The following is a 15,923-nucleotide window of genomic DNA, read 5'->3' as shown; positions in this document are numbered from 1 at the left end:
GCAAAGTCCAGATCAGAGTGGCTGAAGAATGGGTGGACTGAGAACACACAAATGAGGGTCTCGAGGTCTCACAACGAGGGCTGGGAGCTGTCCTATAACCACTCATTTAGTGGTTCGCCGCGACCTCGGCCTGAGGCAGAGCTGCTGGAGCGCTTCATATAAGCCAGGCAAGGAAAGGCAGAGGGTGAAAAAGCAGTGTTTTGGAAAATGAGAGGGTAGGATAGGAAGAGGAGAGAGCTGTAAATAGCAGAGGACTCAGCAGCTGCTTCTCATCTCCGCCCAGGAGGTACAGTAACACCCCTTCACACAACCCCCCTCAGCCCTCCAGACCCTCCCGCGTGTGTCTGCTTTGTGCTTACCACTGGTGGAAAGAACATTTACTCAAGCACTGTACTTAGATGTAGTCCGAGTAGAACAGAACATAATATATTAGTAGTTTTGGACTAAAATAAGACATTTGAAAATGTCACCTCAGGTTGTTTTTTTCTGACTTTTTAAAGAGTAAACCCTCAATTCATACTACTTCTAATTCTATGACACATTGTTACAGCCTGCCTAAACTACCCAACAGTATATTAAGTAGTTAAAATGAGCTCCATTTTGACTCGATGTAGCATTTAAATTGAACAATAGAACAGTCCAATCCAATAGAATATCATAAAATAACACTCTGAAAGTGGCATGAGAGCTTTTACTTTTAATATTTAAGTGGATTTTGCTCTTAATACTTCTTTGTTGTACTTTTACATAAGTGAAATATTTAAGGCATGAATCACTTTGTAGGAGTGATTTTACATTGGTGAATTTCCCCTCTTTTCTCTCTTCTCTCAGCTCAGCTCCATATCCTGCACACCGGATGCTAACTGATTCATTCGCTCTCACACTCTCTCTTCATTTCATCTCTCTCTCTCTCTCTCTGTCTCGTTCTCTCACATTCACAGGTTGCTTTGGTTGCGGGGTGGAGTGGGTTTCAAGCAGACCCCGTACGCGGTCACACTGCAGTGGGTGATGGATGGTGGTGTTTGGAGAGCAGCTGTGCCTCGCAAGCACTCCTGCTCTGTGTGTTTCTCTCCGTGTGTAGTTGTGTGAAATGTGTTTATGAGCGTACTCTTCTTTCTCTGTGACCTCCTCTCCACCTACTCTATTCATCTGCCTTTCTTTTAACCTTCCATCTATCAGACACCCTCGCTAATACTCTCCTGTGCCCAGACTGGCTGCTCTACAGGCATCTAGGGAGTGTAAAGGTAAGAAAACACCCAGTGTACCAGCGATACTTTCAGCACTGAGAGGTGGTGAATTCAATTAAGTGCCAACCAAGATCTGCTTGTCGACAGCATGGCTATTGTGTTTCAAGGACTTTCCAAAGGAAGCCTACAGTAATGACATTTAGTGTAATCAATATGAGATATGAAAATGCAAATAACTTGTTCAGTGCACTTAATGATTCAATCTGAAATCACTACTTAACTATGAAGTACTTCATTAACATGTGCTGTTGAAAGTCAGTATTATGTGTTTCTCAGATTATAATCATGCTGAATATTCCACCACCGAATATTAAAGAAGATATGAATAACTTTAGTTGTGCGCCAGTGTTAGTTCTTGCCATACAGTTTGAGAATGATATCATGTTCCAGGCTTTGATTTTTGGCAACCCTTTTGTTTACATTTGCTTCATGGATTGTGCCTTTAAAGTGGAAGGAATCTGATTTGCCAACATGAAAGGATTACATGGGGCAGACGTGACAAAATTCATGAAGTAGCTGGAGGTCGGGTAATGGAAAGAACATTTAACCATTTAACGTCCGGGGGTTTGACTCCCAGCTCGTGCAAAGAACTTCCTAATTTTGCTGTATTACACTTAGCTAACCTTTCACATGTTAAATTTGCAGTATGTCACACAATCTTATGACTGACTGTCACGTTTTTGTCCACAGCACTGTGTTTCAAAGTTCAGGCTCATTTCAAAATATTTCCAGACGCAAAGGAGTGCAAACAGCCAGAGGTGTGGTCCTCTAATAAAAGCCTGAGGTTTGTATCCATTATCAACTTATTCACAATCACAAGACTCAGCCCCTGTGATGATATCAGGAGTCACTGTATGCCCTACCCTTTGTTAAATCAACAGTCTTAGTCAACAGGAAAGGCAAAGTATGTGTCATGTCTGTAAATTCTGCTAATTAAATTCCTCTTCTTGCCAAAAACATGGCCTTGATATGCTTTCTTCCTGAAAAGTCTAGCTTTAAAGGTCAAGAGCTAAGAATAAGCCACAATATGCCTGAAATAAATGTGATCTACTGCGGATAACTACCAACGGCAATAGAACTTAAAGATAAGAAGTAACACGCACAGAAAATCTTTGTAAATCTGTGTTTACCCAGAAAATGGCAGGATTCAATTATTCAGAATGCCCTTCTTTCAGCAAAGAAGCTGCTGTTTCTTTTCCCCACAATTTAGTTATTGCACAAGTCTACCACGCACACTAACCAACACCCCAGTTAGACATCTGCCACTGACTGTTCTCACTATTCCAGACATAATAATAATAAAAAAAAGTCTCTTAAATAATCCTCTGCTGTTTGACAAAGACATCATGCTACAGGGATTAGAGTACCATGGAACAAAAATCACATTTATTTGCAGAGCCATTGTTTGGGGACAGGAAACACGGGGGGATTGTGGCTCTGTGACTGAGCCTTTGCATGGAGAGATGGGATACAGCATAACCCATCTTTCTCTCTTTACACTGAGCTCCTTCCTTAGCGCTTGCATTATTCATATAAACCTATTAACTTGACATGGGTGCTGGACTGGCCCTTTTAATCATATCCTCCGAGCTATAGCCCACCTCCCTTTGGTCTATTTCATTTCTTTTTGATTCTACAATAATTAATATACACTGATGAATATAAGGCAGAATCCCTCATGTCCATTTCTCTGGAACAGTATGTGAACATCACAAATAATGAATAATTCAAAAACACTCTTCATTGAACATGATATGATAGAGAGGCCTGACGAATAATGGACTAAAGAGGTGAGGCGCAGTGAGGTAGCAGAGGCATGCCGTGGCTCGTAGCATATGATCAGAGCCCTCCAATTAAGCCCCTAACATGCTCCATTACATAATTAAGCAGAAACCCTCTCAATAGCCCCCTTCTTGCCAACACCTTATGTTTATGTCTCCTTCTCCATCTGTCTCCTCTGTTCTCTCAGTTCAGACTCCTCATTTGCAACCCAGCAGAGCAGCAGAGAGGGCTGTCGTAATTCGATAGGGCATGAGTGTGCAGACCTTTAACGGTGATGACAAAAAGTGTACAAAGAACAAGAAATGAAGCTTTTTGATTATTTCAGAGGACAGAATGGGATTGTTTTAATTAAATGGCAGTCATGGCACCGTTACTGAATTATAATGAGAGGTCTTGGGTTGGTGATGGATGCAACAGTCGGCCACAGTGGAGACAGGACAGGAGGCTATCAGGAGTGGCAGGTGGTTAGAGGGAAACAGCTTCGGGATGTAAGATGAAAGCAAACTGGGAGGATTTTGGAGACTGATGCTGCATGTGAACCTCTCTCATCTGTATTCCTGTCTCAGCCACTGAGTGGCCACTCCAGTTGTGGTGTTTGCTGTCCCATGAATTTCCCAAAAGCCTCCACTCTGCGTTTGCCAAAAATGCTCTTGAATGGTAGCCCATTTCACAGTCCAGTGGAACTGCTAATAGCTTTTTCATCCCGGAAAGCAGCACAACTCAATCAGCAAGAGGCTTTCGGACAGAGGAAGGGTGCTGAGAAGTGTTTGCAGCACAGAGGAATATGTCTTTTCCTTCATGACAAAGCTTTGCAAGTACAGAGAGGAACCTTGTTTCAGAACTCTATTTCTCTGTTATTGCAATCCTCAGAGGCAGCCGCAGTGTGCTGTGTTTTTGTAAGTTAGGGAGCACGGAGGCATGTGGCCTGCAAAGTCTGAGGCTCTATCTGACATTTAATAAACCGGAATATAGCCATGTTGCCACTGCTGATTACAGTGATGCTGCAGGAGACAGAGGAGGGAGAGAGGTGTGTGTGACAGCACAGGCAAATGGAGAAATGGGGAGTAATAAAGCAGGCCTCCTCACAGACCTCCCTCTCGCTGACCCTGTGTGTCTGTGTGAGTTTATGGCCACTGTCTGAGGGGGGAAATAAGATTGTGCTTTATTGCTCAACAAGCCTCCCCAGCAATAATAGCTTTCCCCCCTTAACCATCCATTCTGAGAGACATTAACTCCCATCCAGCGTGGATCTGCTCAATCTGCAGCTCAAGGCCAGGATTAGTCAACCGAATCAGACTCCAGTATTGCCAGTCACCTCTGCCTATGGCTAAGATGTATCATAATCTCTTCTTTCTCTGCGTTGAAAAAAGGACCGATATAGAAGAGGGGAGGGCAATGGAGAACGCCTGATATAAAGGGCCATTCACAGCTCTTTAAGTGGTTTCCCCCAGCCCTTGAACTACTTATTAGTGTACAAGCTTACCTAGGCATTTGTAAGGCACCACGATATGGGCATGTCCTTTGCACACCTTCTTCTCCTTCTTGCACCAGTTCTCAATACGAATTGGCTGGTTGGCTTCCACCACGTTCGTGATTTGGAGCTCGGGATACATCTGTTGGAAGAAGAAGCAGAGAGTGTATATTAAATAATGAGACATTTATTTTGGATGTGTGTGTGTGTGTGTGTGTGAGAGAGAGAGAGAGAGAGAGAGAGAGATAGAGGGAGAAGGTGCGATAAGTGGCGCTTCAATGGGATCCTTTAATCCACATTTTATACTTTCTAGATGCCATCTGCTCAGCCATGAAAGAGCACGCAATTTACACTTTCCCCAAATGCCATCAAAATGTCATCAATAAATGCAACTGAAGCTTGTGGGGAAGGCTGCTTGAAAATATACAGCCCTCCTTTTTTTACTTGGACAGCTGCATAATAAACCATGAAAATAATACCAGAACCCTCCTGGGTTGGGAGATACAGTAGGAACAAGTAAATAAGATTGAGGATATCCGTGCTGTGGAAAAACATGTCCTTAATTGTAGAGACAGCTTGAGACAATAACAGTCACAGGGTCTGCTAATTGAAATGCCACCCACTATACTGTAAATAATGTCCGTCTTTCAGGAACAGCTCAATAGCCTCTCCAATTATAAATCACAGTGCAATAAGAACTGACTTTTTCCACCTCACTAGCTCAATATAACTTATTCTAACCTCACAGACGTATTCAATAATACATTTCCATTTACTTTTTGCCTTGTATTATTTTTTATAGAACTCCCATTACTTTAACATCCTAGAAAAGGAAAAAGGAGCAGTAATTGAAAACACAAATTTTTTGTTCAACGTAAATTTCTTCCTGAGAGTTGATGATGAGAAGATTTAGACCACTTTCATATATGTCCATTAAATCCAAAGCTACTACCAGCTGCCTTGGCTTAGCACAAAAACTGAAAACAAGGGAAAACAGCTAGCCTGGCTCTGTCTAAATGTAACATAATCTGCCTACCAGCACCTCTGTACACTATTCACTTAATCCAGTGGTTCTTAAATGAGGGTGTGGGAGGTGGATGACCTAGAGTTGCATGAATATGATTAATGTGCTCTAGCACGGCTATCTTGCTAACCTGAATTTTGTGTTCATTGCAATGATTGCAAATTCAACTTGACTCATTTTTAATTAGCAGGTTTTCTTAATGGTTGATAAAAAATAAACCCATCTTTGTTGGGGTGGGAGGCATGCATTTTTTTGGGCTCCAGGAAGCTGGCATGACAGAAAAAGTTTGAGAACCACTGATTGACAGAATGATCTTCATCTCATCCAACTTAATAAAGCGAATAATGTCAGAAAAGGTCAAACTATTCTTTAAAGTACACTCTCAGTAAATTACATTTGCAACACTATTTCATTTAAGAAAATCTAAACATAGCAAATGTGGCCTAAGACTCAACTAGGTACCATAAAATTAGGATATTTTAATAAAGAAAATTAAATATTCAAATCAAGATCTAAAACAAAAATCACCCGACCCCTGTAACGTCAAGCTCATAGAGTAAAATAAAAGGATACAATGGCTCCTCTGAACATGGGTGAGCACCTCCACAGTCTCTCCCTGAAGTAATTTCATTTGTTGGACAACCCACTTTGTCTCTGCCCTTTTCTAACCGACTTAGGTGCTTGAATTTCATCACTTCTATGAGAGTGATAGGAAGGGGATTAGACATGTGTCAGTGTCACAGTGACTCACCTCCTGGCAGTACTGCAGCACACCCTCCTTGGTTCCTACGCAGCTCTTGGTTCCGGATGGGTCGGGTTCCCAGCGGCCGGTCTGAATGTTGACATGCATGTTGAGCTTTCCGCAGAACATGGCCACCTGTGGCTCGGCCACGGCAAACCCTGTGCCTGCATTGGCTGCTAGCGCCTACAGAAAGACAGAGAAAGAGTGAAATGGGAGTTAACACAATCAATTATTGTAGAGCCTTTAAAACCTGGGGACTATTGAGGCAGACATACTTGAGACACTGTCTGCCCCACTGATTTTTTCTCATAAACTTTGTCATGAGCCTGACGCAGGAGCCTTCTGTGAAGTCTGAACACAGAAAGCAGATCCAGCTCATGTACTGCAATGGATAACTGTACCAGACGTGATGAAGCAACATCAGAACTGCCTGTCAACGCTTAGCTGCTACTGCGACTCATCGCTGCAGTGCTGAGAGAGCAGAGGGGCTCAGAATGGAGACAAATTAAACGCACATCGGGAAGGTTTGGCTAAGTTGATGGTTAAACGAGTAGGGGTTTGATTGGATTTGTGCACAAGGTTTTTTTTGTTGCTCTGATGCCCATTGTGTGACTGAGAGGCTGCACACAGAGAGCAGGAGGGACGGAAAAAACTGCAGTCATGCCTCACAAAACAGGACATTCCTGGTTCAGGGCAGAGCTTTGCTCATCCAGGCCTCCTGGGACCAAAGTCTTTCCACAAAGGGCGGATCATTTATTCTTCAAGGTAAACACTGATGCTTCCTGCTCCCCTATCATCTCTGCAGCACGGACACATATGAACAACAACATAAATGGCGTAATGAAAATATGTGTTCTAACATCCCGCAGGATTTGTTAAAAAATACGTCTGTGATTTCCTACCAGAATCCTGTCTTTGTTTACCTCCTAATCCTCTGAACATGAGAGAATATCTGCTATCTTTCCACCCTGTTCCTGTCATCATTTACTGAACCCTGCAGCTCCTCTTCCAGCAGGCAGGAAGAAGGAACACCCAGTCCGCCTGGACGATAGAAAATGGACACCAACGGTCTGAAACTACTGTGTAATCAGCTTTCACACGATTGCTTTTCAAATGACACGGGGTACTGCTAGCATCAGTCAACTCATCAGCACCTCATTGAGACAATAAGTCACGGCCTGCTAACACTCGCCTGATGCTGGGGGTGTCACAGCACGGGAAACTCTAATGAATCAGCGAGCCGATGTAGCTCTGCATGCCAAACTATCCCAAAACACACACCAGGGAGCCTCCAGACAGGAAGTGGAACGGAACTGATCCTCTCTTGATTGTCATAATGTCATCAGGCTGAGTAAACAGGCTTTAGCCCCAGAGAGAGATCAAGGGAATGAGCGAAGACTGTTGGACTCAAATGTCTCACTGTTTGCTGGGTCCTCAGCCTTGAGGAGACACAGACAGAGGTGTCCTCTGCAGCGCACAGCCAAGGAGAAAACAGCTGAAGAGGAGAGACTTGAGTAACAGTGTGTTAGACAAAGCTCTCTGTCTAATTCTGCGCAGGCTCCCAGGCTGATAATAGGTGCAGAACAGAGTAGAGCGGGGACAAAACAAGTGCTGTGTAATCAGCAGTTGGCTGTAGCGTGTGATGAGCCGCAGAGGCAGCCAGAGCTGAGCCTGCACGCACACAGACACACACATTAACTGACAACAGCTTCAGCCACACACCCGCGCGTACATTCAGCCACACAATCATGTAGGTGCCAGCGCAAACAAACAATCACAGAACACACAAAAAGCATGCGTACAGCCACACAGGCATCCACGTATGCAAGTAAACACACACTGGACTTTCTTGATTTGGTCCTAGAGGCACAACAGCCTCAGCTTCAACCTCATTTCCCCTCCTTCCTCCATCTCCACATCTTTATCCTGCTCCACTCCTCCCTCTCTGCACCACCACAGGCTTGTTTGCTCTCCTCCCTCTTATTCCTCCCTCTCATTCCTTTGTGAGATTGGCTCGGGGTGTATGAGAAGCAGAGAGGTGGGGAGGAAATGAGGGACGCAGAGAAGCACATTAGGGAGGAAGACAAGGGAAGCAGTGATAGCCTGACCACAACTAGACTCTGCGGCTGTGGAAAAACAAGTGTTGGGGCCTTCTCGACACCCCTTTGACTCCACCTAAGTGATAGTGTGTCTTTAATTCTGCAACAATGGCAGCGGAGGCAGAGTGAACGTGGTTTATACCGCTGCCTTAAATCTGCAGTCACATGCCTGTTTATTACTTAACAAAAGAGCTGCTCTTGGCCAGACTTGCACAAAGAGAAGTGAGATGGGGGCAGCAGAGAGCAAGAGAAGTGGCACCCACACCCACACACACACAGGGGGGTTGGTGGGGGAAACAGCAAGGCAGTAGAAGAGATTTATCTCGTCTGTGGTCCCTGTCTCATCACCAGCAACACCTGAACCAGAAGAATGACGGCTTTGGGAAAACAGTTCTGCTGACTGTGACATTCAACACAGACACACAGTACTGTAGGAGACATAATCTTTTTGTTCCTGAGACAACATGTAAAGACTTTACTTGGTCGTGACTCAGTCTTGGACAGCCGTGACTCAGACATTCATTTCAAGACTAGTTATCGTCACAATTTTTTACATCATCCAAGACCAATTTGTTCCACTGGCCAGTGAAGGCCAGTGAAATGGAATCAGAAGAAAAATGAGAGGAAATGGAAGTTAAAGTTAGACTCAAGGGAGCTGATGAGCTTTGGTCTTGTTTTTCTTGTTTTTTTTTTCTACTGTGATTTGATGTAACCGAACTCCTTCCTAAAGGTCACATTAAATTACTTTGACAGTAATTTGCTTCAGCAGTTTGTCGTGTTTCCACATGAAACAGAGGTTAGGGTCAGAACTTCATGCCAAGAGTCGCTTCATTTTAAAGTTCAAAAGTGGTGAAAATCAACAATGACGGCAGGATCACTTGCCCTCTCGTTTAGTTGGAAAAATAAAGAAAGCTGCTGATGATACTGATGCCCCTTGTGCAAACCAACACCCAGCTACACACCTTAAGGCTGATGTAACTATTAGATGGCTAATTCAGCTTGGTAGACCTGGAGGTTTTACGGGAAGGGCTGGCTGTATCGCCCCAAGGACTGTAATCACGTTTTAATAACTGGGATCAAAAAGATGAGTCATCAACAACATTTTGTAACGTGGATGTAAAACTATACAAAAATGTAACTCTGGAGATTTATTTGAGACAAAGATGTGAGGTAATAACACGATATTTTATTTAATATTTTTCCTCTTACAAGGCCCTTCTATCATTTATCACTATCATATTGAACTGTGTTGTACTAAATCTATATCTGTGTGTATCTATATCCAAAGCACTAGCACATAGATGTTTCTCTCATATCAGATAAATGGATAAACTCTGGTTTTGGCCTTGAATGTAGCAACAACACACCCAAACACACAGCCACTAGAAAAATATGCCGCCACACCTAACAAACGCAAGTCATCAAGCATCCATCTTTCATTACTGACTCACTGTGAGATGTTATATCATGTGTAAGTGTGAACACCTGCTGCTATCTGGAGGCTTGGCAAGTCAGAGGGAGAAACAAAAGAGAGACAGAGGGAGTGGAAGTCGGGAAAAGGGAGAGGCCAAGCGACAGAGGAAAGCTCAGGCAAATAGGGTGAATAGACAACGGCAGCAGGGAATGTGTACTGATTGGCTTATGTCCCAGCTTGACATATTATTCTCAAATGAACGCAGACTGTAATGCAATAAAGAGCGGCGTGAGGCCACGTGAATGCAGGAGAGACAAGCCTGCCACCACAGACGCTTGTCAAAAGCTGTGTGGGCTGAGGATCATTTAGCTCGTTTTCGCTCTTTACTGCGAACACACACTAGTCTGTCGCTGTTCTCCCAGTCTGCCTCCAGCACACAAACACGTTTTATTAGCCTGCTCTTGTGTTTCGAGCCAAGTTCCACATAAAACAAGCTAAGACATGACAGTGCTTGTCATGAAATAACGCATGGAACATCGTGCACACACAAACAAACACTCCTTTTTTTATTCTCGTAACGGATAAATATACCTTATGAGTCTAGATCTCTAATGAGCAACACACACACACACACACACACACACACACCACACCACACCTAGTGGAAAACATTATCCGGTCACTCTAAAAAGCAGAAGAGTTATGTTATTTTCAGTTACAGCTCATTTACTGGCTACATCCAGTTTACACTACACCGTCAATCATTTTGTGATGCATACAGTATTCACCTTGTTTTTCATTGTTGAAACATAACCATCACCATATCTCACCTATCTTAAAAATAATTAGAAATAAAAGCATATGAGAGTGAGGTTTATTTTGTTTGCAAGATTATTTATTATATGCAGTGACTTTCTTTTCCTTCTCTGGGTGATTGACAGCGTGCAGAGTGTAAATGAATGCATTTGAATGAAAATGCTGAACGTAGCTGCAGTGAAATAACGATCAATCAGAGAAACTTTGACAAAACCAAATTACGGCTTTACATTTACTGTGACAGATTATTTAGCTCAGGCGACAATTGAGTCTGTGGCAGCAGTTTTTTTTTGTGCTGTACAAGAATAAAAGGCAGAAAATTGTCTCTTCTAAATGTCCGGAAAAGGAGGAAATGAAGTTGGATATCTTCAACAATGCTGACTGTATGCAGGCACCAGGAGGAATAATAGAAAAAAGGATAGTGCAACTAAGACGGCTGGCACAAACTTATAAACAGGTAGTATTCCTTAATGAGGTTGTAGAGAAACCCCTCCTGGGACCGGTACGGGTCAGTTATTACATGACCTACCACACAGCATCTGGGCAAGATCCAAAGAAGCTAATCCAATTTGTGTGTTTGTGTGTGTATACGTGTATGAGTGTGTGTGTGTGTGGTCTCAGGTCAACCACTCAGGGCAGCATGATCAGCAGTGTGTGAGCTCAGGACACACACTGAGAGGATAGTGGGAAATGGGAAATAAATAGATGAAGGCCGTAATGTTCAAAACACTTGGGGTTTGAGCTTTTGTGATGATCCTCCAACACAAACAGAGACAGAAACTTTGAAATAGCCAAAACAAAACTTAATACAAAATTCCTCCGTGAGCAGACAGTCTAATCAGCCTGGCTGTCATTTCTCGCAAACACAAGATCGGCTAAATTGCCTGCTCCGCTTTCAGAAGACCTGACTGAGCGGTGGCAACTGGTCTAATTTTGGCAGAGGTATGGTGAAGCCATCCTCACAGTCTAGACCTTATAAAAGCAGCTCCAGAATGAGGCACCGGTCACCACACGTGGGTTCCCAGAATGCTTAGTGTCCATGTGACTCTGTGGAGAAATGCCTGGCATCGTTAATCCATCTAATCCTTCCTTGTGTTGACTTAATACCTAAACAAGATAGGCAGTGTTGAGAAGGCCACACACACACACAGGAATATATGATCTATATGTACAATGTTGGGACATAAAATAATTATTGATTTCCATTTCTTATTGCTTATAAGGTTTGATGTTTATGCGGGCGCAGTGTTTACTGCAATTACTGTGTTGTGCTAATATGTGGAGTGAAGCAATTACAGCATTTTTATTTCTTTATTAGCTTCTATTATAGCTTTACATAACAGCTTGGTAGCTGGTAGCTGTGCTGGTTTATTGTTTGATGCTTCTGTATCAACTGAATTCCTCAGTGAAATAGTTTCATAATGCACAACATATACTATTTATTGATCCATTAAACAAAATAACCACCTTATGTATGCAGAGGTTTGAGCCATTGATCAATGAATACTTTGTAAGGTGCTAAGATTTCTAGCTGTCTAAAGACATGAAAACACCTCCTGAATACTGGAGGACTGTGAAAAGGAGACATTTTCACACCCTTTAATAACATCATTACCGGGAGCATACAGTATTACAGAGGGATTTGGAGCTAAAGTGAATAAAAGGGATGGACTGGTGTTTATTGTTTCTCATGTATAAGAATTTATAGAACAACTTAATTCAGGCTGCACTGATTGCAATGTCAGTTGTGACATGAAAGCAGCTGTCAGAAAATAAATTAGTTGTTGCCTGCCACCGGTATCTATGCTGCTATTTTCCAAACACACATACAAAGATCTGATTTGAACTACTGAAGCTCTAATCAAGTATGTAAGTAAACCTGGTTAAGATATTTACATATTGTTAGACAAAGAAATCATGTGATAAGTTATAGGGACCTACAGGGACAAGTACTACTACTTTCACAGCAGTAGCATTTATTTTTCTCTGATTGGCTCAGTCTAAGGTAACGAAAACACAGAGATTCTTATTTTCAGGTGGTTATACGCTAATGAAAACACATTGGATAATCATTACATGGAGTGTCAATAATCATGAAAAAAGCCCATCAGAACTTCCCAGAGTCCAGGTAACATCTTCAAATATCTGCTTTTGTCTGACTAACAATCTAAAACTAGTGGACTGTTTTTCCACTAGTTTTGCTTAGAAAACGACTGAAATATTCATTTAAAAAATGTTTTTAAAATATTTTTGCGGATTGATCAATTCATTGTTTCTGTACATTACAGGCTACCGTAGATGCATCACAGCTCATTTTATGGAGGTCAATAGAATTCCTAAAATACTTCATACACACACATGCCAAATGAGGTTGTATGACATTGTTGTGATTCCTCTCAGTGGTGAAGCTCATGGGAAGACCGGGGCCTGAGCCGCTGACACCATCACTACACAAACAGTTCACCAGCAACAGATAACAGACGAGAGTGGAGGAGGGGGGGAATTCAGCAACAGAGGGACTGTGACATTTTCCTACAGACCAAACACCTCTACCACCCCCCACCCTCAAAAGGCCAGACAGTAAAAACGGAATAATAAAAGGAAAAAGGTGTCATGTTCTTAGACTCTGAATCAAAAGGGCAACCCCTCACTGCAATGCAAATGAGCCCCTCTGTCTGAGTGAAATGGCCTTTTGTCTTCACCATTTGAAGTGTCCCAAGACTACTCTGGAATTGCCCTATGAGTCACCGCTCCAAACCCACAGCGTGAAAAATGCTCCCACAGTTTGGGGAACAGTGGAGTCCAGTCAGCGCGACTTTCCCTCCAAAGACGACAACCTAAAGCTGTGAAATGTACAGTTCCACGTAAAAACACTACTGCTGGGAGTTTCTTCTTTAAAGACAAAAGTCACCCACTTTCCATTTCTTCTTTGTCTCTTCTTCCAAAAGTTGAAATTCTAGGAGGATGTGAATATATGCTTAAGTGTAAAAAATCAACTTCTGTAAATAATTTCACCATATCAAACATTTTCATACAGTTTCAACACACTTAAGTTGTGTTGTAAGCAAAAACAATTTTACAAACACGTTCAAGGAAAACCATGACATTAATTTGTATGCCTGTGTGTCTCTGTGTGTCTGAGATTGAGGTGACAGGGAGATGCTCCACAGAAAGCTGAACATTATGTTTCTGTTCACTAGCGGTCACCTCTGTGTGGCTCATTAACCTCCCATCATTCAGAGCCAGACGGGACCGGACAGGAGAGGAAAGTCGGCTGTTCCTTCTGCCCCAGACTGTCAGAGCGGAGCGGAAAAACACCGTCACCACACACCCAAACGCTTACCGAGGAAGACAATGGCACGGCCATGACACGCCGGTACCAGCCCCGGTTCAGACGGTAAGCCTATTTGTAATCCTCTCCGCTCAACCTGTACTTGATTGAACATGCCTTTGTTAATGAGACTGTGTGGAGCTGTTCCAAGGTGTGAAACACTGGAAATACTATTGTCCTATATTTCCTTGCATGCGTCAAGCCAAAAAAGACGTTCAGAAGGGAAAAGGAGTTGATCAAACTAGGAGAGTTCAAAGTGACGAAGGATCTGAGTGAAGACATTTCTACCTGTCTGACTCCTGAGACCAGTGGTCTGATGTTACATCAGCCTGCTGCTTTTTCAGTAATTAATATCAAGTTTGGTCATATTGGATTTTAACTGTACTGCTCTAATTTATTTGACTAGATTTTATTGTCTGCATTTCCAAGCTTTAAGGGATTAAAGGTCCAGTGTGTAACATTAAGGAGGATCTATTCACAGAAATGGAATATAATATTTATAGGTATGTTTTTATTAGTGTATAATCATCTGAAAGTAAGAACTGGTGTGTTTTTGTTACCTTACAATAAGTCGTTTTTATCAACAGAGGGAGCAGGTCTTTTTCTACAGAGGCTGTCATGTTGAACTGTGATGTTTCTACAGTAGCCCAGAAGGGACGAACCAACACTGGCAATATATAAGGCATTTCCTACACCCTTGGTTGAGAAAAAGGGTATTCAGTTGGTTGAAATCTACAGTCTCACCACTAGATGCCACTAAATCCTTCACACTGGTCCTTTAAAGACTTTAAATTGAATGCAACTTAAAGGTCCAGCGCCAAGCAGAAACTACAGTGGCTGTGAAACATGATCTATCTACAGCCAGTGTTTGTTTGTCCCTTCTGGGCTATTCTAGAAACATCAGCTTAACATGGCGGCCCTCCATGGAAGGTGACCTGCGACGTCTGTAGATAAAGCTGATTCTAAGATAACCAAGACATAACAATTACTATATTCAGGTGATTATACACTAATGAAAACATACCTATGAATAATTTATTCTATTTCTGCCAGTAGCTCCTCCTAAATGTTAAACACTGGACCTTTAATGAGTATAATGTGCTACTTCTGGTTTGTGTTGTAGCCACTGCTACAACTATTACTAATAACATAATATCTGATATTATTATCATTATAAATCATTAAAAAAAGAGAATACATTTGGCCTAGAGCCTAAATATTTAGATATACACATAAAGATAAAACATGGATACAGAAACATGATTAAAATGGTAAAATGGAGGGAAATAAAATTATCTAGATGTTTCTCAAAAGTGATAACCCACCTCCCATAAATCTCTTTGATTCCCGTCTCCAAGAGGATGTTTGTATCCACCTTTGCTTATAAATGGAAAGGGAGTAGGGTTGTGTATTAACAGCAAAGTAAACTGCATTCAGGTTTGTGGTAATAATTTACTGGTGTTAATATTCTACATGTTCCACCTTCAAATACACCTGACTAACAGTTTCCAAGGCGAGCTATGATTGAGCTGCAGCTTGTTCTCACTGAGCGTCGCCGTAGAGTCGCCATGCTCAGTGAAGGGAGATGAACAGAAGCGAGACGTGGTCGTAATTAAGCTCCGACTAGAAGATGCGTAGCAGCTCGCTAGTTGCAGGGTAACAGTTGTGGCGATTGAGTGGCACAGGTCTGCCTGTGTGTCAGGGGGAGATAACATGGCCTCTCTCCAGCTTACAGCGAACAGACGTGAATGACGACTTGTTCAAATGGCCCATCACTATGGAAACCTTCTACAAAAGCATCCCAGCTATTCACACAGAGGAACATTGAGGCTGCAGAAGAAAAAGAGGCAGAGGGAAAGAGAGACAGAGAGGAGGGAAAAGGCGAGGGCAAAAGAGAGAAACAGATTGAAGAAGTGGAGCAGGGAGGAGTGAGGGGTAGAGGGAGAAGAAAGCAGGGAGATAGATAATCAGAAGCACACAGTGACAGAGCGAGAGGA

At 42.5% G+C, this 15,923-nt stretch overlaps 1 protein-coding gene across 4 annotated transcripts in view; it reads right to left on the bottom strand.

Moving 5' to 3' along the window:
- aplp2 (amyloid beta (A4) precursor-like protein 2) overlaps nt 1-15,923 on the bottom strand; it is a 53,741-nt gene that overhangs the window by 21,287 nt on the left and 16,531 nt on the right. For all 4 annotated transcript variants that reach the window (XM_035679845.1, XM_035679842.1, XM_035679844.1 and 1 more), the window contains exons 2-3: nt 6,276-6,449; nt 4,513-4,642 (exon numbers count right to left, since the gene is read on the bottom strand). In XM_035679845.1, coding sequence (XP_035535738.1) covers nt 4,513-4,642; nt 6,276-6,449 — 304 coding nt within the window. The remainder of the gene's footprint in view (nt 1-4,512; nt 4,643-6,275; nt 6,450-15,923) is intronic.

Source organism: Morone saxatilis, unplaced genomic scaffold (genome assembly GCF_004916995.1).
Source record: "Morone saxatilis isolate NCDOM2014 unplaced genomic scaffold, NCSU_SB_2.0 Contig8, whole genome shotgun sequence".
Lineage (NCBI taxonomy): Eukaryota > Metazoa > Chordata > Actinopteri > Moronidae > Morone > Morone saxatilis.
This window is presented reverse-complemented; position numbering and strand designations above follow the sequence as displayed.